The 23,940-nt window shown below is 40.3% G+C and overlaps 1 protein-coding gene across 1 annotated transcript in view; it reads left to right on the top strand.

Moving 5' to 3' along the window:
* LOC117876466 (cytosolic phospholipase A2 epsilon-like) overlaps window positions 1-8,335 on the top strand; it is a 33,807-nt gene extending 25,472 nt beyond the window's left edge. The window contains exons 15-21 of the mRNA XM_034768687.1: window positions 130-244; window positions 643-780; window positions 4,052-4,159; window positions 4,799-4,990; window positions 6,457-6,623; window positions 7,033-7,219; window positions 8,127-8,335. Of these exons, the coding sequence (XP_034624578.1) occupies window positions 130-244; window positions 643-780; window positions 4,052-4,159; window positions 4,799-4,990; window positions 6,457-6,623; window positions 7,033-7,219; window positions 8,127-8,335 (1,116 nt within the window). The remainder of the gene's footprint in view (window positions 1-129; window positions 245-642; window positions 781-4,051; window positions 4,160-4,798; window positions 4,991-6,456; window positions 6,624-7,032; window positions 7,220-8,126) is intronic.
* The last annotated feature ends 15,605 nt before the right edge of the window (window positions 8,336-23,940 follow it).

The following is a 23,940-nucleotide window of genomic DNA, read 5'->3' as shown; positions in this document are numbered from 1 at the left end:
TATAATGGAGAACATGGCTGAAATGCAGGCATTTTTCTGTATTCCAAGTACAGATATAGTGAGTAGATTCCTATGTCAGTTCCTTTCCCCCCACCCATCTTAATGTAGCTACTTTTCTTGTAAAAACAGAAAGACAACCATAAACTCTCAGATCAGCGACAGGCAGTGGATCAGGGTCAGAACCCACTGCCCATCTACGTGGCAATCAATGTCAAGGACAACTATAGTACTTTGGATTTCAAAGGTAAAGATATTCCAGAGATGTACTTGATCTTAAATCTAGGAAGCAGCTCAGTTTTGTGTGTAAGACCTCATATAGATTACAGAAATCCACCTCTAAATTAAAAACCAGACCATGGCCTGGTAAAAATTGGCATAGTTACACTGACGTCAATGGAGCTACATCAGCTTACACCAGCTGGCTTTTTGTAATCACTAGTTTTAATTTTTGTGGTGTTTCTACATTTCTGGTGTTTGTGCTGGATTGGAAATGTTTGGAATAAACTTTCAGGGGTTCAACCTTTTTCTAATGCCTTGTATCCATTTGATAACAGCATAACTCTTTATCCTCAGCCAGGGGTCTGCTCTAAAAGATTTTTGTGGGTTTTGTTTTTGTCATTTTGTTTGTGGCTCTGTTTGCAGAATGGCTGGAGTTCACCCCCTACGAAGTTGGATTCATGAAATATGGAGCCTTCATTCGCTCTGAGGACTTTGGAAGCGAGTTCTTCATGGGTCGGCTGATGAAGAGGCTCCCAGAATCCCGGATCTGCTACTTGGAAGGTGATTTATTGTCCTGGAAAAATGGCAAACTAATAAAAAACATAATTGATTACATAAACTGGGCACTGGTGAGTCACTGCTGTGTGATTGGCAGCAATGGTACAGTATCACCTGCCAGAATATATGCCAGTACCATATATGAATTAATAGTTAATAAAGTGGTTTCTTTTGCATTGTTAAAGCAGGAAACTTAAAATAATAGGTGAATGGCAACTACTAGACTTTAAACATTTTCTATCTGAAATTTTCTATTTGATTTTGCATAACAATACAGTTTACCACTAGTCCAAGAATGAAATCCTGGCCCCTGTGAAGTCAATGGGATTTTGCCATTTATTTCAACTGGACCAGGATTTCGTCCAGAGGCCAAATCTACACTGTGCACTAGGGGTGTGATTCCCAGCTCGCACACACATATGCTAGCTCTCATCTGAGTTAGCATGCTAAAAATAGTGTCGCCACTGTGGCACAGACAGTGTCAGTGGTGGCATGGTCTAGCTGCCCTGAATATGTACCCAGGGGGTTCAGACAGGTTTGTACTTGAGGTAACTAACGTGTGCTGCCGCTACCCATGCTACTGTGGCTACACTCCTGTTTTTAGTGCATTAGCTCAGATCAGAGCTACTGCAAGTATGTGTACGTAAGCTGGGACTCATGCCCTGAGCTCGCAATGCAGATGTAGCCCAAGCCTCTTGAGTTTAATCTCTTAAAGATGGTCTTAATCCAGAATTTTAACTCTGATGGATATGTCTCTCTCTCTCTCTCTCTCTGTGTGTGTGTGTGTGTGTGTGTGTGTGTGTGTGTGTGTGTGTGTGTGTGTGTGNTGTGTGTGTGTGTGTGTGTGTGTGTGTGTGTGTGTGTGTGTGTGTGTGTGTGATCCGTCGGTGCAACGATGACATTTTCATGCTATCTCTTTTTGAGGATTCTGCAGTGACTCTGAAGTCCAAAGCATGACGCGCATGCTCATGAGCATATAGGGCAGACAAGGTCATTGGGGAGCATCTTGGTAGCTATAGCAGTAGTATGATGCTTTTCCTTGGCAGCTAACAATTGATTATTTCTGTCCTCTTCAAAGGCTTGGAAAGCTCTGAGTGTTGTGTGCTGCCTTGCTGATCTATTTAACACAGCCTTCTCAAGATCATTCGGTTTTACTGCACCAAAGTGTATACTGTTCTTAATACTATCCTTGTAGTGCTTTCGGGGGTGGCCTTGATTCTGGTGTCTTTGTGCCAATTTTCCATAGAATTTTTTTCTGGGAAGTCGATATTCAGGCATCCTAATGATGTGTCTAACCCAGCGTAGTTGGGCTTTTATCAGCATGGTCTCGATGCTTGTGGCATTTGACTTTTGGAGAACCTCGAGGTTGGTTATTTTGTCCTGCCAGTGGATCCCCATAATGGTGAGCAGATATGGAAGGTCTCTAGCTGTTTGATATGCCATTTGTATGGTGTCCAGGTCTCACAGCCATAGAGGAGAGATGTGAGCACAAAAGTATTATAAAGTTTTATTTTTGTTGAGAGGGTTATGTTGTGGGATTTCAGGACTTTGTTACATAGCTTTCCTAATGACTGAGAAGCTGTCTGTATCCTGTTTGTGATTTGTTTATCAAGAGATCCATCATTGGAGATATTGCTGCCGAGATGGGTAAAACTGTCAACTTGTTTTAGTTGGATTCCACTAGTGGATATGCTAGGGGATATGGCACAGTGCGGTGAAGATGATTGATGCAACACCACATTTTTCTCTAGGCTGATTGTAAGGCCAAACAATTTTGAGGCTTCAGCGAAGCAATCTACAATGAACTGGAGATCTCCCTCTGTGTGTGCTAGGAGGGCACAATCATCTGCAAAGAGTGCTTCTCTTAGTAGTAGTACTGTTACTTTTGTTTTTGCTTTAAGCCTTATAAAATTGAAGATTGAGCCGTCGTGTCTGTATCTGATGTCTATGCCTCTGTTGAACCCATTTATAGCATGGTTGAGAACTTGGGTGAAGAAAAGGTTGAACAGTACAGGGGCAAGGACACAGCCTTGTTTGACTCCATTTGAAATGGGAAAGGAGTTAGTGAGATCTCCATCGCTGTAACAGTGTGACAAAAGGTGACAAAACCTCACACGGTCAGTGAAAATGTAATGCTCTGCAACACAAGCACACCAGTGATATGTAGAAAATAATAGAATAAAACTGACCCTTTTGAGAATCCAACATACCAGTGCTGCCTGTATTTCAAAATTCTGCAGAGTTAATACACTCCTGAAAAGGGGAAGAGAAATTAAGAGCTGTAAGCAACAGAGAAAAGAAAGATGACGTGGGAAGGAAGAGAATGGGTGATCTGGAGAGATACAAGAAGGCTTCCATCTTATGATGGATTTGACCTATAACCCTCACTGTGACAGACTATTTGAATTAGAGTTAGGTAAAATTGTACCATTCAGGCAGAGACCTGTAAAGAACTGCACTGCCCAAGGAATTATTTGGGCGGGGGGTGGTGGTTGGGGGGGCATTGTGCCCTAGGAGTCATAAATTCCTTTTCAAGCTCTCAGTTGTGCATGACTATGCAAGCTGCACCATGCTTTAAAATGGTTAAAATTGTTCCCTTGGAGCACCAGACCTGGTCTACAGAGAGAGCAGCATACATGAGAAAAGAGCATCCCTGAATTTCCCAGAGCACAGGCACTGTCATGGCCCCTTTCAAGGCATATACAAGAAAGGAAGATTCTTTGCATCCTACCTGCACACCCACACAAAGCCAGACACAATCTGGTCCTTAGAATCTAAAGACCCCAAGTCAGATATTAAAAGCAGAAGTTTGGAATTTTGTAGAGACAGATGCCTGCAAAAAATAGAAGGTAAGGGAACAACTTCAGATGGAAGGATAAAAAGGCAATTTTCAATTAACTGCTCCCAAGACTCGATCATATAGGTCTCCATAAAATCTCTAGCATGGCCCACTCTCATGATTTTATCACAAGCCTTGAGTTATGTGGTGTGTTTTTTCTTGAAGCCCGGAATCATGGGAGTACATGAGAAGTGCAACTTTCATTTAAAAAAATATTTCTCAGCCCTCATGGTTTTAGAGCAAAGCTTGAAAATGTGCACCAAGAATGCCCTAAAGTTTTAAAAAAGCAGAAAACGAATATAAATAACTCAACATTTATTATTTAAAAACAAATCTCATTATTTTTAATCCAATCTTTTATGATTTTGGAGGGCCTGATTTATGATTTTTTTTATGTTTAGGGTTGGCAATACTGATCTCTCTCTCTTTTCACAGGCATGTGGAGTAGTTTATTTTCCCTGAATCTGTTATATATCTGGAATTTGTCCCACACGTCAGAGGACTTTTGGCACAGGTGGACCCGAGACAGAGTAAATGATATTGGTAAGTTACTTTGTACCTCTGCCTTACCATTTATTTATCACTATGCTTCACACCCATTTGTTGTGTAAACCATGCACTTGCTTTTTGGAGTTTTATTTTTAAAAATCTGCAGAGGCATTTTATCTTGCCTGGAAGGAACCAGTTTCAAAAGACTAATATTGACTACCATCATGGGATCACTTCTGAATAACCCATTGATATAGTTCCTGCCTTTTGATCACTAGCAATAATCACTGACTATGTAAGAGAGTAAATATATTCAGGAATAATGATCCTGGTTTGCAGCTAATTAGAGACTCAAAAAACACCACATCAAGATTGGCTGAATTTTTAAGTTAACAAATACAGTTCAACTTGATTTATTTTTCAGAATTATGATTTGTAGGCGTTGTGACATTGTATGGCTTATTGGATGTTAGGGCTTTGTTTTTAATCCAGCCCTGGGGTATGTTAAGAAATTTTGTCTTAATAGATCAAAAAAATGTTTATCTACCTTTTGTTAAGGTGCTCGTGAGACCTTTCATCATGGACACCATAAACTAATAGAGTAGAGATTGTTATTGTTTATTATTGCTATTTTGGGGGCTCCTCAGAAACATTTATCTAGGCAAACAAACCCTTTAATTACTTCTTTTGCAGAGGAAGAGCCCGTCCTACCTATGAGGCCACACGAACAGAAGAGTCAAATATTCACCACGGCAAGCCCCCTTTCCCGTGTTCTTCGTGGTGCCATTACACAGCGCACGTCAGTTGCCCAGTACCACAGTTTCCTGAAAGGCCTCCAGCTGCATAATGACTACCTAGAGAATGACAAGTTTTGTAGATGGAAAGGTAATAGCACTTGCCTTTCAGCAGCATCCTTTGCAGGAATTTGAGGTCTGCGATATAGTGAGGAGATCTGCGTGACTTGGGAGAGAATGAACGGATTTTATTTAACAACAAAACAAAACAAACAATTCCCACTTTCCCCTCAACCCTCTCCCCTCCTCCCCAGCTTCCCTACATGCCAAAGTTTGAATCTACTTTTAAACAGAATTGTTTGATCAATCAATTGAACTATACAGGGCTGAAAATCTTTAGTGACATGGATTTGATGGGGTTCAAGCTCATTTCTCTTTGGGCTGTAGCTGGTTGATTAAATCTCCATAGTTTGGCTCAGTGTGTTGGCAGCATTCACAGTCTTTATGAACAGAAAGGAGACATTAAGGCCCAGACTCTCAAAGGTATTTAGGGAGTTTGAGCCTCTGGGCCTTAGTGAGTAGACAGAAGAAATCTTTGATCATCAGAAGAGGGTGCCACTGCAGGTCAAAAGGACCAAATGCCGGCTTCCTAGAGACCCCTCACCTGCTTATTTAATGTTCTAGTAAAAGATCTGCATTTTAAACAGAACAACAAATTAATTTATTTTTACTGTTAGCAGCTAAATTCTGTGGTTATGTCTACACTGCAATTAGACACCCGTGGCTGGCCTGTACTGGCTCATGGGGCTTGGGCTGTTTAATTGCAGTGAAGACTTCCAGGCTCTGGGACTCTCACAGGGTCCCAGAGCCCAGCCTCCAGCCCAAGCCTGGAAGTCTTCACTGCAATTAAACAGCCCCACAGCCTGAGCCCTGTGAGCCTGTCAGCTGGCACACACCAGCCACGGGTTTTTAATTGCAGTTTAGACATACACTGTATTGCACATTATTGGAAAAACATGACCCCTCCTATGGTACTGTGGTAAAGTAAAATATAGACTGATCTTGTAATGGAAAAGCTTTCAAAGCAAGTACGTACATGAGAGAAACACCAAAAAGAGGATAAGTATTTAGGAATTTGGTCACCCTTTCTAGTGTACTTGTAGGAGAAGGGCTCCCAAGCCAGCAAGCCACAATCTTTAGCCAAGTTCTTTGAATATTAATCTGATCCTGAACATGTAATGTGCAATGTAGTGTGTTAATGTTTTCTTGTAACTTTGCCTTAATACACACATACACACACACACACACACACACACACAAATCAAATAAATGCATCCAAAAGAAAAAGGGGGGGAAAGTGGGAAGGAGGATGGGTGGGCTAGCACAGTTTGAATGAGCCAGGAATAGAATGACCATGGAGAGTCTGACATCAGAGAAAATAGTTGTTCTAATTTAAGGCTGAGCAACAGTGATGTAAATAGTTTATCAAATGTCTAATGAAATTAGAAATGTTGAATGGGGCTGAATACCCTTTTTTCTTGAACAGTGTGTTCATCAGAGCATCAGCAAACTGCTCTTCTGCGATTTCCCTTATGGCAAGAAATATTTTCCTTTTAGATACTGTGCTGGACACATCACCCAACCAGCTGACTGAAACAGCAGAATACTTGTCCCTGATAGATACTGGATTCTTCATCAATACCAGCTGCCCTCCACTTTTGAGGCCAGAGAGGAAAGTGGATGTTATCCTGCATTTAAATTACAGTGCAGGATCACAGATATTGGTGAGAGAAATCAGATTATTCTGTTTTCTTTAGTAATAGTCATTTGTCTTAAGTTTTTAGTGATATTGTTTCTGTTAAAAGCCCTGTGTTAAGTATTCTGAACCACAGTATTTTAGCTTAATGCTGTATCTTAAAGTTGTATTCACAACCTGTAACCTAACCATTTTCTTTTGTGGTACTCAGTGTTTTTTGTTGAGTACTCCAGGGAAAATTTAAAAACCTATCCATGTATTTTCATATAATGTACGTTTCTCAAACCACATTCTTTCCAAGAGGAAAGCCAATGCTATCCCAGAGGTAGCCCAGCACAATTTAGTATTAGTTCATAGAATCATAGTTGCTGTACTTCAGGAAATCCTGATCTCAGCCTATTCTTTGGGTTCTCATATTGTTCTCTTCCTTGATACAGCCTTTGGACCAGTCCTGTAAGTACTACTCAGAACAAGGAATCCCATTCCCCAAAGTTGCTCTGAGTGAAGAAGAGAGGAAAAACCTAAAGGAGTGCTACCTCTTCGACGATGCCGAGACTCCAGGAGCTCCTATATTGCTATTTTTCCCATTAGTGAATGACACCTACCAAAGTTACAAAGCACCTGGTAAGTTATCAGCAGTAACCAAGCATTCAATGAAGGCCATGCTGGCTAGCCTATCAACAGATTGAATTTCATTCTTTAATTCATTCCTCTCCACTTGTTCATTTCCCTACAACAAACCTCTTCATTGCCTAACTTAACATTTTTACTTAGTTCTATTACATATTTCTTATTAAGAAGAATAGGACCCTGTTTTACTTCCATACTCACCTTCATCTGTTACACACCCCTAGTTATCTTGCTGTATATTAGTGTAAATTGTAATAAAAATGCAAAATCTTTAAACTAAGGTCAAAGGAAATGTACATTTAAAGAGAAAACCCAAAATAATTACAAGCTTCCTTCTCTTTTAGCAGACTTTTCTTTCCTTCTTTTGGTGTCTCTAATGTTGGGTCTCTGTCCAAAGTATAAAAAGGCCAGTGTCACAACTCTGAGCCTTCATGTAAATAACCTATTCACTGACTGGATCACTATTCCTCTTTTCAGTAGGAATAGCCTTTCCATTGGATGGGACACTGTTTCACCTATTAAATACGTTTTGAGGCTTCTACTCTTCTTTTGGTTCCATTCCCCTTCCCCAAATCCTGCCATTTGCCATGCCAGTATTTCCCTTTCCTGCTTGAGTCACATGTGAAGACTTCTCTAAGGCTGTTATGAGCAGATAACAGGAGACACTCATAGAGATAGTCACCTATACCTCTCCCTTCAGCACATCAGGCAACTGACATTCCCCTGATCCAGGGATCAAATTACTGGATTGCAACAGAAACGATTGTAAAACATGCCCAGAGCATTTAAATGAGTGAGCACTCTTACTGCAGAGAAATCTCCTTCTCTGGGCTGTTACTGGTGGTACATGACAGAAATAAGCCCAATACTACAGCAATGTCCTGTTGAATTTTTTCCCCAGGTGTGAAGCGCTCCAGCTTAGAGATGGAAGAGGGCAAAGTTGATCTCACCAGTCGCTTTTCCCCCTATTCTACATATTCAGTCACATACAAGGAGCAAGATTATGATCAGCTGGTTAAACTGACTGAGTACAACATCCTGAATAACAAAAACCTGATTCTTCAAGCCATGCGTACAGCAGTGGAACGGAAAAGGCGACATAAAAAATAGTCACCATGCCAAGTGCCTTTATCTCTGGGAGGATGTTTTTGTATCCTCTGGCATATGGAGAACCACAGCTTTTCTGAAGATTGGCCAACAGTCCTCAATGGATTCCAGTTTGACCCTATTAACTGGCTGTCCCTGTTGAGCAAAGGTCACCAAATAAAGAAACCTTCCTTGTTCCCTAAAGAATTTAATAGCTACAAAATTAATTTAGGAGAAAAAAGTGCAATTTGCAGCATGGTGGAAATCCAGTACATGGGTAGCCATATACAAGGAGCTGCTGTGGTGGTGGCATGGTCTAAATGCCAAGAGAGTGAGTTTAAAAATATATAAATCCAAACTACAGTGTACACACTGGATTCAATTAATCTTTAAATAGTAAAGATTTCTATTGTTCTGCCTTGTTTTAGTGGCTGTTCTGTGAAATATTGTCCATGGGCCAGACTGTTGTTGTGCTAAAGTGCATTGTAGGGAAGAGGACAAGGAATCTTGCCAGTCAACCCCTTCAAGGCACAAGGACAGCTACCATCCCTGTGATGGAGGGGGAAAAACAAGGACTGCGCTCTCTAGATACTTACAGGTGGTCTTTAAGGTATAGTCTTGTTTTTGTTCTGAGATTGCTGCAGATCTCCCTCTCAGTGCCTACAGGGTTAGGCAGCAGCCAAATGGGGATTTTGTGGATTGCAGTGGAGCCTAAAACTGGGATTTAGGTTGTCTGAGGTTTAAGTTCCTAAGTATCTTTGTGGATCTGTTCCCTAGTTCTTGCAACACACTCTGCTTAAGTTTATCTTGAACTGCCACTTCATATTGGTTTTTCAATATATAAACTGAATGTTCCTCCTGGTCTTTAAAGTTACATAGGTGCCCTTGTCATTATCTGTTAAGTATGTTTTTAATCAACAGTTCTCATTTAAAATAAACATATATCCTGACTTGACCATTGTCTGGGACTTGGTGGTATTTAAGGGTAATTTTAAAGGCAAACTGACCTAGAGTGCACTTTCCTTTTCTTCTTCACTCCATACCTGTGTAAAGCAACCTAGCAGGTGGTCATATATAACCACATAAACGGACAATTCTTTTTTATCACTACTCTTCTGTGTGGAGTCCAAGCATTAAAACCATGTGAATGCTACTTGGCATAGCCTGTTCAATTTGGCATCAAGTGTGTAGCTCTTATTTTTCTGCAGCTCTGGTGATGGAGACCCAGAAATATTGACTCCTTCAAATTTGTCTCCCCTAAGCATGCATTTCCTCTTTGAGGGTCCTGATTGACTTTCATTTCTGAGTTTTAGTATAGCACTTTCAAGTTTTTGTAAATCCGCAGACAAGAGATTGACTCCTTGAAAAATAAGAGACTTCAGTCACAATGGTGATTAAAACCAGCATGAAATAGATAAATATGTAGGCACATCCTATCTTGATCTCCTTAAGAGCTTTTCTTTTATATGCATTTCTGAGAGACTTCCCTATGAGATTTTGCAATTGCTTTGATAAAGTCTTTCATTGTCTGGTTATTAATAGAAGTTAATCCTTTCAGTCAGCCCTATTTTGAGGACCAAAGTGGTGCATTGACTTCAGCACTGGGGTAAATTTCACCCTGTGTGAGTTTATGGTATGGTGACTAAATCCGACTGCCTGCCTATTCCCAACGCCTATGCTCAGGTTAATAGCTGACTGCAGCGTTTTGGCACACTCAGAGGAATTGCTTTTTATTGATAGTATCTGTGAAGAGTCAGGCATTTTGCTTCAGTAAGTATACAAGGTATGCATGATTGACTGTATTTGTGATATGGACATATTATGGCATGGTAATGCAGGGCAATTCTTAGCAGAACCTGTGCTTGCTAGCCACTGCCTACATGATATGTTGTGTACAGCTCTGCATATTGCACAATGGGTCACAATGTAGTAAGTTGTCATAGCCTTGGAAGGGCTTCAATATATGGTGAGATTCCAGATGAGAGAGCTGCTTCTGTGCAAGTATCATTCCCATACAAGAACCAGGCAGCATCAGTGATTGGGAATGTTAGCACCTTGAAATAGACATGGGTGAACACGCCACTCAGCCCTATGTTTCAACATCTTAATCAGCCCATACACGACACCATATAGAAACAATGTCCAAAATGTGTAGAACACCTTTGTCTCTTCCTCTCCCAAGTCATAATGTCACCACTGCTGCTTCTTGTATTCTATTCCATCCATGGTCTGTGTTTCCTAGATCTCTCCCCAGGACTATAATGGAGGAAGCTACCAGCCTTGCCGCAGAACTCTGGAGCACTGCCAGTAGGAGGAAAAGCAGGCAGTACATGTTAGTGCAGTAAAACTGGCTGGCTCTGTCTAGCTCTCTCTGATTAGCAACAAGCACTTGATCCTCCTGCTGAATTGCATGTGACAGGGAGGTTCTAATCTGGAAACCACTCCCAAAACCATAGAAAAAACTCAAACTCTCGCATTTTCACTGAAAATCAATAGGCCTCCCTTCAGCATTGCCATGTGTTTGATGTTGTCAAGCTTCTGATGGCTGCAGCTATGTTACGGGAATGAATATTGGATCACCCGGTGCCTACATGAATAAAGACATGATTGAAGAACCAGCACAGGCGCCTTCCAGGGGAAGCATAGGGAATGCTGGTTGGTCAAGGGAAATGCTTTGAAGAACTGGCAGAGCCTGCAGCTATAAGGCGTACACAAAAGGGAGTGCACAGTGGTTGAACATTTTGGACAACGCCCAACTGTGTTCCCCAGAGGTGGTAATTTTTAGTCACTCCCTTACCTGGAGTGCTGTGGTATGGGTGCAGTTGCTTTGATTTGGAGCACTGTTTTTGCACAGACCCCCTACGTCTCTGCTCTGTGTTACAGGGGTGTGCTGTATGGTTCTGATGATAGTGTGTTTTCGAAGAACAGAATCTGTGTTTTGAAGCATTACATTTGGTGAGCCAGTCATGAGGGATTGTTAGCTGCTGGTCCCTGGAGTTAAAAAAACAACTCTTCCCTAGAGCAGAACTTCGAAGACAATACAACTAGCAGCTGCAGTTGGGAGTGGTGTATGGGAGATACTGAGCACAGGAAACAAAGATAAGAACATGACATAAGACTGGCCAGACAGGCTTCATCAAGCCCAGTATTCAGTCTTCTGACAGTGACCAGTGCCAGATGCTTCAGAGGGAATGAACAGAACAGGGCAATTATTGAATGATCCACCCCTGGCATCCAGCCCCAGCTTCTGGCAATCAGAGGTTTAGGGATGGGGTTGCGTCCCTGACCATTTTGGCTAACAGCCATTGACAGACCTGTCTTTCATGAATTTAGCTAATTCTTTTTTGAACCTAGTTATAGTTTTGGCCTTCACAGCATCTCCTGACAAAGAGTTCCATAGGCTGACTGTGCATTATGTGAAGAAATAATCTCTTATGTTTGTTTTAAATCTGCTGCCCATTGATTTTATTGGGTGACCCCTGATTCTTGTGTTATGTGAATAATGCATCCTTATTCACTTTCTCCACCAAGTTCATGATTTTATAGGCCTCCATCATATTCCCCATTAGTTGTCTCTTTTCTAAGCTGAACAGTCCCAGTCTTTTTAATCTCTCCTCTTGCAGAAGCTGTTCCATATCTCTGGTAATTTTTGTTGACCTTCTCTGTACCTTTTCCAATTTTAATATTTTTTTTGAGATACAGTGATCAGAACTGCACTTAGTATTCAAGATGTGGGCATACCATAGATTTATATAATGGCTAGGGCTGTCAAGCGATTAAAAAAATTAATCATGATTAATCACCCAACTAAAAAAATTAATTGCAATTAATTGTGCGATTACTCACACTGTTAAATAATAATAGAATATCATTTATTTAAATATTTTGGATGTTTTCTACATTTTCAAATATATTGATTTCAATTACAACACAGAACACAATGTACAGTGTTCACCTTATTTTTTATTACAAATATTTGCACTGTAGAAAACAAAAGAAATAGTATTTTTCAATTCACCTCATACAAGTACTGTAGTGCAATCTCTTTATCATGAAAGTTGAACTTACAAATTAGAATTATGAACAAAAAATAACTGCATTCAAAAATAAAACAATGTAAAACTTTAGAGCCTACAAGTCCACTCAGTCCTACTTCTTCTTTAGCCAGTCACTCAGACAAACAGGTTTGTTTACATTTGCAGGAGATAATGCTCCCCGCTTCTTGTTTACAATGTCACCTGAAAGTGAGAACATGTGTTCACATTGCACTGTTGTAGCCAGCATTGAAAGGAATTTATGTGCCAGATGCGCTAAAGATTCATATGTCCCTTTATGCTTCAACCACCATTCCAGAGGACATGCATCCATGCTGATGACAGGTTCTACTGGATAATGATCCAAAGGAGTGCAGACCAACATGTTTATTTTAATCATCTGAGTCAGATGCCACCAGCAGAAGGTTGATTTTCTTTTTTGGTGGTTCGGGTTCTGTAGTTTCCACATCGGAGTGTTGCTCTTTTAAGACATCTGAAAGCATTCTCTACATCTTGTCCCTCTCAGATTTTGGAAGGCATTCCAGATTCTTATCTTTGGATTCTTAAAGCTTGAGTTGAGTGCTGTAGCTATCTTTAGAAATCTCACATTGGTACCTTCTTTGTGTTTTGTCAGATCTGCAGTGAACGTGTTCTTAAAATGAACAACATGTGCTGGGTCATCATCCGAAACTGCTATAACATAAAATATATGGCAGAATGTGGGGAAAACAGAGCAAGAGACATACTATTCTCCCGTAAAGAGTTCAGTCGAAAATGTAATTAACATATATATATTTTTTACGAGTGTCATCAGCATGGAAGCATGTCCTCTGGAATGGTGGCCGAAGCATGAAGGGGCATACAAATGTTTAGCATATCTGGTACGTAAATACCTTGCAATGCCAGCTACAAAAGTGCCATGTGAACACCTGTTCTCACTTTCAGGTGACATTGTAAATAAGAAGCCAGCAGCATTATCTCCCATAAATGTAAACAAATTTGTTTGTCTTAGTGATTGGTTGAATAAGAAGTAGGACTGAGTGGCCTTGTAAGCTCTAAAGTTTTACATCGTTCTGTTTTTGAGTGCAGTTCTGTAACCAAAAAAAATCTACATTTGTAAGTTGCACACATGGTAAAGAGATTGCACTACAGTACTTGTATGAGATGAATTGAAAAATACTTTTTTTATATCATTTTTACAGTACAAATATTTGTAATAAAAATAATATAAAGTGAACACAGTACACTTTGTATTCTGTGGTATAATTGAAATCAATACCTTTCAATTCTTGGAACTGAAAAAGGTACCAGAATTTATTAGAAACCAGCAAATTTTGAACTGGTATTGTCCACAATGTATTCAAAAGCGTGGAGGAGAGAAGGTTGAATGTCAAATGGAATGTAAAAAAATATCATCTGGGGCAATTAGAATCCTAGGATCTGTGACGCCACATCCAAATCATGACACATATTATTTAAAAAAAAAACCTGTGACATGAAACAATCCTTATATGCTTTGTTCACTCTATCGCTACCTGTGTTTGATCCAGATAAAGATATATTTGATCAATTGGCTACTGTCCAGTCCATAGGCCACCTAGAAAATTACATTTACAAGGAATGGATGCAAGTACCTCTGCTGGTACTACCTCTTGCAGATGGCTTTTTGCTCTCAAAAGGAGCATCAATGGATCTGTAGGTGTGATGTCTTTGAGAAGGGGTGGCAAACTACGGCCCGGGGGCCACATCCGGCCCTCCAGATGTTTTAATCTGGCCCTCAAGCTCCCGTTGGGGAGTGGGGTAGGGGGCTTGCCCTGTTCCACACGGCTTCCAGAAGCAGTGGCATGTCCCTCCTCCAGCTCCTACATGTAGGGGCAGCCACCTGGCCGTGCCATCATGTAGGAGCTGGAGGGGGAATATGCCACTGCTTCTGGGAGCTGCTTGAGGTAAACGCTGCCCAGAGCCTGCACCCCTGACCCCCTCCTGTGCCCCAACCCCCTGCCCCAGCCCTGATCCCCCTCCCACCCTCTGAACCCCTCGGTTCCAGCCTGAAGCACCCTCCTGTATTCCTAACCCCTCATCCCCAGCCCCACCCCAGAGCCCACACCCCCAGCCAGAGCCCTCACCCCCTCCAGCACCCCAACCCCCAAATTCATGGCCCCGAGTCAATTTCCATACCCAGATGTGGCCCTCGGTCCAAAAAGTTTGCCCACCCCTTTCTTTGAGGTAATAACTCCACTATGTGGTCAGCAGGAAAAGTGGCAGTGAATGCAACACAGATATCATGTCCAGTACAATTAAGCAAATGGAGATCTTCTATGGAACGAATAACCTATGCAAGACAAAGACAGTATTGGGTAGTAACCAACCATAATGAATTCTATCATGGTCAACACAGATGTATGGTCACAAATCCAAATTTTCGTTTTAAACCACAAGTGCCTACAATAACTGGTCACACAACAATATCTCCACTACCCACTTTTGAAAATGAAACCACTATTCTGAGTAACCCTGATTATCAGGATTTGATCAGACAAAGTACTCCAGTGATTCATGCATATATACCACCACTAACCTTACAGCTAAAACAATTATTAGAAAGAAAAGATTCACATTTCATTGAAATTAGTAATGACATGGATAAAGCAAATCAAGCAATAGTTAAAATTTTAGATAGTGTCAATTAACGAGACACTACACCTTAAGGAATGGGAATTGGATGGAAGGGATGGATTACTAGCCATAGTATCCTTACGATGGGCATCATCTTTGCCCTATGTTACATGGAGAAAAACTTAGAACCCATATGTACAAGAAGGTTACCCCGCCCCCGCCACGTTTGATTCAGCCTGTTTCCTTTCCCTTGTTGTCAACTGTCACATCACCAGAAGCAGCCTATGGCATTGATTACCTATTCTCCATATGCTGAAAAAACAATTTCTTTCCCAAGAAAAGGGTTTCTGTTCTGATCAGTACCCCCTGATACTTGTTCTGATCATTATTATAGTTTACCAATTGATTGATTTTCTCTTGGGTTTCATTAAACAATGTAGCTAAAAATGGAGATCACTGCTATCCAAGTAGTTCTGAAAGCACCCCATTATGACAGAAGGAAGGAGACCATGCCAATTTACCCCAAAGACAGCACCTCAGAGGTGGGGCTCTCCCCCCTGCCAGAAGGAGGATGAGGGCAATACTTGCAATCCCTGCTTTCAATGTGGAAGTGAAGAGCACAATTAGTCTGGATGTTGACTCATCAGGAGGCCAAAAGGAGTGGACTGGAAGGGAAACTATCCCCAGTCACTCCAAAGGGACCTTGAGTGATCAACCAGCCCCAAAGGTCCCACAGAGAGACAGTTGCCAGAAATAAATAAGAAATTGAGAAACCCCCAGGACTAATAAAGTGAGACATGTTAAAATGGTACAGATGTACTTGGACAGGGAACCAGTAACCATGAGTATAATTGTAATATTGAAAGGATAGAAGGAAATTGTTCATTGACACCAAAGCAGCATGCTAAGCTACCTAACACAGTGGGAAAGAAATGTCTGGTTTGGTGTACCTTGAATGGGTTTAAGTAGCATCTTTGTGGGACATGGATGCACTGGTATGCATAGTGTCATGCCAGTGAGTGAAGGAGAGCCTTACTAATGTACTAGCCAGGGAGCTCAGAGTGTTGCTTGAGAGAGATCAAAGCCTGAGGCTCACAGATGCTAATTGTACCCCTCTTCCCTATGATGGGTGCGTTGCAACACAGTTTCAGTACTAACATGTTGGTCACAACTCAGGAGATGGAGAGTCCTGTAACTGGATATAATGTTACTGAAGAGGATGTTAAACAGTATTGTCACGAATGGCCAGATGATACAGTACCCCCAGCCCTCTATAGTAATTTGTCAACTGCCTTTTCCCATTTCAGCAGGAAAAAATGAATGTGTTAGTACACCTTTGAAAGGCCACAAAGTTTGCGGACATTGGTATGGCATGCATAGGTAAATGTGGGATCAAAATTTAAAAAGGGGACATGATACACTTGAGATGTTGGACTTATATAAATTGCCTTTCTGCTGGGGTACCAACCATTTTGGAGCCAGGGATTTGGGGTTATTGGCCAGAAGGGTTAGAGATTAGGGAGACCCTACTCAGAATTCCACAGGGGTCATTGCAGAAAGTCAGTATTCCCATCAGTAATTCAATCCAACATGGATATTACATTCCATCAGCACATAATGCTGGGATGGTAACAGATGATCCAGACAGTAATTCCACTGCCAGTACCAGGCCTAGTTCTGAACCAGGCCAAGTTCAAAGTGAAGAGAGCTGGATGTGACACTGTTCCTAGTGGTAACAACGCCAGGTCAAATCAGCCAGCTGGGAATTCACACCCTTGTAACGCTTTAGGATACCACTAGTTAACCTTGGTCACTTTAAGTAAGGAACAGCAGGAGGCCATCCAATGCATGTTATGAGAGGTGTCAGGTGCTTTTGCAATGATAAGGACATAAAAGCTCCATGACTCCCAACCCATAAAGAGGGATTGCCTAGCAGTCCCCTGCCCCCTCTATTAGGAATTAAACTATTTGCAAGACTTATTGAACTGAGGATGGGTCATTAGGTCCAGCTCTTCTTATTCTTCACTGGTTGTCTGAGTGCAGAAAAAGGAGGGTAGTTTATGGCTCTGTATTGACAACTGAGAACTGACTCAAAAGACAGTGCCAGATTGTCAACCCTTTCCCCATAGATGAGTTAGATGGCATGGTGGGAAGTCATGTGTTTTTGTTCTAGTCCAGGGCAAGGCCTAACAAAGTGCTGAGAGCTGACCCCCTCACAGCCTTTATTACACCCTGTGGGTTGTATGAATGGATTCACATTCCATTTGGGATTATGGATGCTCCTGCCACCTTCCAGAGGTGTATGGAAGACTGTCCTGGTGGTCTGAGAGATCAGAGTTGTGTTCCGTATTTAGATGATGCCCTGGTCCCCAGTAGAACTTTTGAGGAACACCTTAAGCATGTTTGGGAAGTTTTTCAGCAATATCAAAAATATGGTACAAAACTAAAGACTGAAAAGTGTGATTTTTATTTAGAAGGGAGATCCAATATCTGGGTGTGACTGTAACAGCTGAGGGATATAAAATGGACCCAGCTGACACCTTTGCAGTAGCGACATTGGAAGAGAAGAAAACATTGCAATGTGAGCAAGTTGTGGAAGGTACTGGGCTTCCTAAATTATTATTGCCAGTACATCATGGAATTTTCAAAAGTGGCAAGGTTTTTGTATGACCTGTTGTCTTTTCTACCTCAGAATAAGATCACCAGTAAAAGCATCTGTGGTGAAAAGTGCCTTGCAGAAAGCAGAAAAAGAATAGGGAGGTCAAGTGCCTCCTAGCCAACCAATCCCCTAGACTGAGGAACATCAGAAAATATTAGAAAAGTTGTTTGACATTCTGATACAACCCCTAGTAATAGCCTATCCAGATTTCCCCCTGCCATTCATTTTACATACAGATGCATCTTCTGATGGGTGGGGAGCTGTGGTGTACCAGTGACAGGAGGGCAAGTTCCAAGTGATAGGCTGTGGCTCTAGGACCCTTTCTCCTGTAGAAAAAAGATATAATTTGCATTCTGGGAAACTGGAGATTCTGGCTTGAATTGGGCAATTACACCGTGATTTGGGGATTATTTATATTATGTGTCATCCTTTCCTGTTTATACAGATAACCCATTGATATATTTACTTATGTCAGCTAACCTGAATGCTGCTGGACAGCAGTGACTGGATAGTTGGTTGACTTTAATTTCTATATCAGATACTGGCCTTACATTGATGCTGATATTTTGTCCTGCATGTCATTTGATATGGGTCAGTTCATGGAAGAGTGTACTGAGGAAACATCTATTGCTGTTGTAAATGCTGTACTAAAATTAGTACAGGCCCAGGAGGAAGGGCTCATATCCTGGATAGCTGCTATCACTATGGATGTGAGGAGATAAACTAACAAGTGTATCTTCAACACCTACACTCATCTCTTGGGAAGATTTATGGATGCTCCGGAAGCCAACCTGACAATAAAAGCAAAATCCAAAGGATCCAGGCCACCAGTATGGAAAAGCTGAAGACTTTTCCTCCTTTCGTATGGGAGAGCCCCTCATTTGCCAATTTACTTTATATTTGGTTTAATGGGGAATCAGGAATTAGTGGAGAGCTGTGGTGATTACCTGCAAAAGTAAAAAGCATAGATGAGAGAAACTTTTTTCTTAGGCAACAAAAACTCCAGAAAATTGGCTGCAAGGAACAATAATTACTATGATTGCACAGCTCAAAGTGCGATCCTTTCCCCATATGAGATTGGGTACTTGTCTGGAAGTTGTCAGCGCATGGAGGACCTGCAAAATTAGAAGTCTATTGGGAAAAGCAGATTCACATTGTTACCAAAAAGATGGGCGATCAGCAAGTATATGTAGTGGTTCCAGAGAATCAGCAGGGAAGAGCAAGGGTGTTATATCACAATCTCTTAATAAATGCCCTGTGATTACATGACTAGTGATAGTCCAACAACAAGTTAAAAACCAAGAAAAGTGCAACTAGTGATGCCTTCCCAGAAACAGGACTCCTCTGACAGTTCAGATGATTAGAAAGACAAGATGAGTGAGGTAATATTTTTTTTATTGGACCAACTTCTGTTGGTGAAAGAGACAAACTTTCAAGCCATACACAGCTCTTCTTCAGGTCTGGGGAAAAGAACGAGGAGTACTTGTGGCACCTTAGAGACTAACAAATTTATTTGGGTGTAAGCTTTCGTGGGCTAAAAGCCACTTCATCAGATTCATGGAGTGGAAAATACAGTAGGACGTTATATATATATATATATACAGAGAACATGAAAAGATGGGGGTAGCCTTACCAATTCTAATGAGACAAATCAATTAAAGTGGGCTATTATCAGCAGGAGGGAAGATCACTTTTGTAGTGGTAATCAGGATAGCCCATTTCAAACAGTTGACAAGAAGGTGTGAGTAACAGTAGGGGGGAAAATTAGCATGGGGAAATAGTTTTTAGTTTGTGTAATGACCCATCCACTCCCAGTCTTTATTCAGGCCTAATTTGATGGTGTCCAATTTGCAGATTAATTCCAGTTTTGCAGTTTCTCATTGGAGTCTGTTTTTGAAGTTTTTTTTGTTGAAGAATTGCCACTTTTAGGTCTGTAATTGAGTATCCAGGGAGGTCGAAGTGTTCTCCGACTGGTTTTTGAATGTTATAATTCTTGACGTCTGATTTGTGTCCATTTATTCTTTTGTTTCCTATCTCTTAACCAGTTACCAATCCATGAGAGAACCTTCCCTCTTATCCCATGACTGCTTATTTTGCTTAAGAGCCTTTGGTGAGCGACCTTGTTAAAGGCTTTCTGAAAATCTAAGTACACTATATCCACTGGATCCCCCTTGTCCACATGCTTGTTGACCGCCTCAAATAATTTTAATTTTAAATTCTAAAATTCTAAGTTTTAATTATATTAAAATGAATAATTAATTATCTTTTTACAATATTTTAACAATATTAATAATACACAGTAATAATAATAATTAGTAAAGTGGCACTCTGATTTTTTTTAAGTTCATGTTGTGGCACAGCTTGCCAAAAGGATGGCCAACACTGCTATAGAAGGTGTGGATCATGTGTTTGAACTTGAAGGAGTCACAGAAATTTGAAGTTCAAACTTCTCTCTCTCGGCAGCAATAATGCCAAAGAAACCAATTGCAGTTACTGTGTTGATGCAAAATACCTGTAGTTGCAGATTTTTGGAAAAAGCATTTGGCTTTTTAAAAAAGTTGTCCCATAGTTGACCCCCCATTGTGGATGTTATGTTTTTTGTTTTCTTACTGTCCTCAGGAGAAATAGTATAGGGGAAGGCATGAAGAGTCCCAAATATAATTGAAAAATGGAGGTTAATACATAATATTAAGGTAGGATAAATACAAGATGATTATGTCCTCAGACTAGTCTCACAGATTATACAGACCAATAGTCATATAGTTTAAGGCCAGAAGGGATCACCAGATCATCTCATCTGACCTCCTGTACATCACAAGCCACCAACACCATCCAGCATCTGCACATTAAACCCAACAACTGAAGTTAGACCGGCGTATTACAGCCCACAGGAGACTTGACTGTTATGTGCCAACATTGTCCTTTAGATTAAATCTCAACCACCTCCCTGGTGTTTATCCTCCTAATGTGTTTATAGAGCACAATCATACCCCGTCTCAGGCTTCTTTTTAATAGGTTAAGCAAACCAAGCTCTTCCAGTCTCCTTTCATAAGGTAAAAACAACGAGGAGTACTTGTGGCACCTTATAGATTAACAAATTTATTTGGGCGTAAGCTTTCATGAGCTAAAACCCACGTCATAGATGCATGGAGTGGAAAATACAGTAGGAAGATATATATAGCAGTACCTGAAAAGATGGGAGTTGCCTTACCAGTGGTGGCACAAGTACTCCTTGTTGTTTTTGCTTATACAGACTAGCATGGCTACCACTCTAAAATCTCTCAGAAGGTAGGCTTTCCATTCCCCTGATCATCCTAGTAGCTCTTCTCTGCAACTGTTCCAGTTTGAATTCATCTTTCTTGAACATGAATGACCACAATTGTACAGAGTATCCCAAATGAGGTCTTACCAGTGCCTTGTACAATGGCATTAAAACCTCTTTATCTCTACTGGAAATGCCTCACCTGATAAATCCTTTTTTACAGTCGCTTGACATTGGTGGCTAAAAACAATAAAAGCATTTAAAGGGAAATACCCAAAACAAATGTCCTTGCATGAGATGCATCTCTTACAGTTGTCATTAGGAAAATAATGCCATCTAAACATATGCAATCAAAATCTGATCCTAAAGTCTGATTATGTCCAAGGAAATACAGTTGTACAATATTTAATTTATTCCCAAGAAATTGTCAGCATGCCTCCATTGAGAAAATATTGGTATACACTGGTCCCCTAACCCAATACTAGGTAAGAAACAAGTAACTTGGTGACTTTTCTCCCATCTAATACTCTTGAAGTTTAATACCACTCCAGCTGGTTGACACCTGGTGAGAACAAAATAAAGATGGGACAGATTATACTTTTCATTCAGGTCACCACTCCTTGTACTCTTCTGGATAGGAAAAATCACAATGTGATAGAGGTAGGCTTGGCAGAATTGGATTTTTTTTAAATAATTTTGATGCATAATATTGATTTATTTTTAAGCATTTTGTTTTTTATCAATTTAAATGTTCACAATTGTGCAAAATTATGGGTTTTAAGGTTTTTTTTATTTTTATTGATTTAAATTTTCACAGTTGCAGGAACTTATGGGGAGGGAGGCAGTCAATAATTTAATGACAAGATGATAAGATTCAAAAAGTTAAAGCTTTATGGCCTTTAAAACACAAACTGTCAATCTCAAATGTCAAAATATACAAAATAAATATTCTTAAATCAAACTCTAATAAATTCACAGGCAGCATTTTTCTTACTTGACCTATCTGTACATTTTGATTGGTTTGTGTGTGTATGGCAAAATAGACATTTACCAACACTACAGTCCTTCCATGCCTAGTTATAGACGACTTCACTATTTTTGGTTCTGTCTGGCCTTAAAGTCTGAGTCTATGACAGGGGTAGGCAACCTATGGCACGCGTGCCGAAGGCAGCACACGAGCTGATTTTCAGTGGCACTCACACTGCCTGGGTCCTGGCCACCGGTCCGGGGGGCTCTGCATTTTAATTTAATTTTAAATGAAGCTTCTTAAACATTTTAAAAACCTTATTTACTTTACATACAGTAGTTTAGTTATATATTATAGACTTATAGAAAGAGACCTTCTAAAAATGTTAAAATATATTACTGGCACACGAAACCTTAAATTAGAGTGAATAAATGAAGACTTGGCACACCACTTCTGAAAGGTTGCCGACCCCTGGTCTATGAGATCATTTCTCAGTGAGGGCAAATGATCTCCATGAATGGTAGTAAATGACATAGAAGGGTTTAGACACTTAGGCCTTGATCCTGCAAACATTTATGCACGTGCTAAATTTTACAACTGTGAGTAAACCCATTGATTTCATGATTTACTACTCATAGTAGTAAAATTAAGCACATGTGTAACTGTTTAGCAGGATGTGGACCCTAAGATTGGGTGTTTCAAAATAAAGATGGTTAAAAGGATTAAGGTCCTGAGTCTGCAAAGCATTTACGTTCTTGCTTAACTTTAAGTATGTAAATTGCCCCATTGAACTTCAAAGTAATTATTTGTGTGCTTAAAGGTAGTCATAAGCTTAAGTGCTTTGCTGTACAAGGATGGGATTAGTCATGTGTTTACAATTAATCACATATTTAAGAACTTTGCTGAACTGGGGCCTAAAACAGTTACAATTTTGTAAACAATAAAGATACAAAAAGATTAAGATGGCAGAATATTGTGGGAAACCATCAAAGTGATTGTAAGAGGAGAATGCATAGATGTTGCTGTTAATAAAACAGAAGATATACAAATTGGCAATGCGCCCTTTCCCAGGTGTTGCAATTTAGACCTGGGGTGAGAGAGGGTATGAAAGATAATGAAATTATTTAGAGGAATCTTGCCTTTTACACCTGTTGATGATTATATTTGGACTAAGGTGAATTGTACACAGAAGCTTATTAGAGTCCTGAATAATAACAAGAACATAAGAATGACCATACTGGGTCAGACCAAAGGTCCATCTAGCCCGGTATCCCAGTATCAGACAGGCAGAGACAGCACCAACCAACATCCTCTACAAAATAGATAATATGACAGTGGCCAATGCCAGGTGCCACAGAGGGAGTGAACCTAACAGGTAATGATCAAGTGATCTCTCTCCTGTCATCCATCTCCATCCTCTGACAAACAGAGGCTAGGGACACCATTCCTTACCCATCCTGGCTAATAGCCATTAATGGACTTAACCTCCATGAATTTATCTAGTTATCTTTTAAACCCTGTTATAGTCCTACCCTTCACAACCTCCTCAGGCAAGGAGTTCCACAGGTTGACTGTGCACTGTGTGAAGAAGAACTTCCTTTTATTTGTTTTAAACCTGGTACCCATTAATTTCATTTGGTGGCCCTGAGTTCTTATATTATGGGAACAAGTAAATAACTTTTCCTTATTCACTTTCTCCACACCACTCATGATTTTATATACCTCTATCATATCCCCCCCTTAGTCTCCTCTTTTCCAATCTGAAAAGTCCTAGTCTCTTTAATCTCTCCTCATATGGGACCTGTTCCAAACCCCTAATCATTTTAGTTGCCCTTTTCTGAACTTTTTCTAATATATTCACACCTGTTTATTAGTAAAGTGTTCAGATCTTTACAGAATTACTTCCCTTCCCATGTTTTCCTACATTTTACAACTGGAAAAAATGGGGAACATAGGGGACAAAAGAAGAGAAAGGAAGGGAAAAAATCAAAAATCTGAAAAATGTTTGGTTTTCTGTTTTGGTTTTTCATCAAAAATCCAATTTTTATTTTAATTTTCAGAAAAAGCAATTGGGATTTCTCAATTATACCT

Source organism: Trachemys scripta, chromosome 4 (assembly GCF_013100865.1).
Source record: "Trachemys scripta elegans isolate TJP31775 chromosome 4, CAS_Tse_1.0, whole genome shotgun sequence".
In the NCBI taxonomy this organism is placed as follows: domain Eukaryota; kingdom Metazoa; phylum Chordata; order Testudines; family Emydidae; genus Trachemys; species Trachemys scripta.
This window is presented reverse-complemented; position numbering and strand designations above follow the sequence as displayed.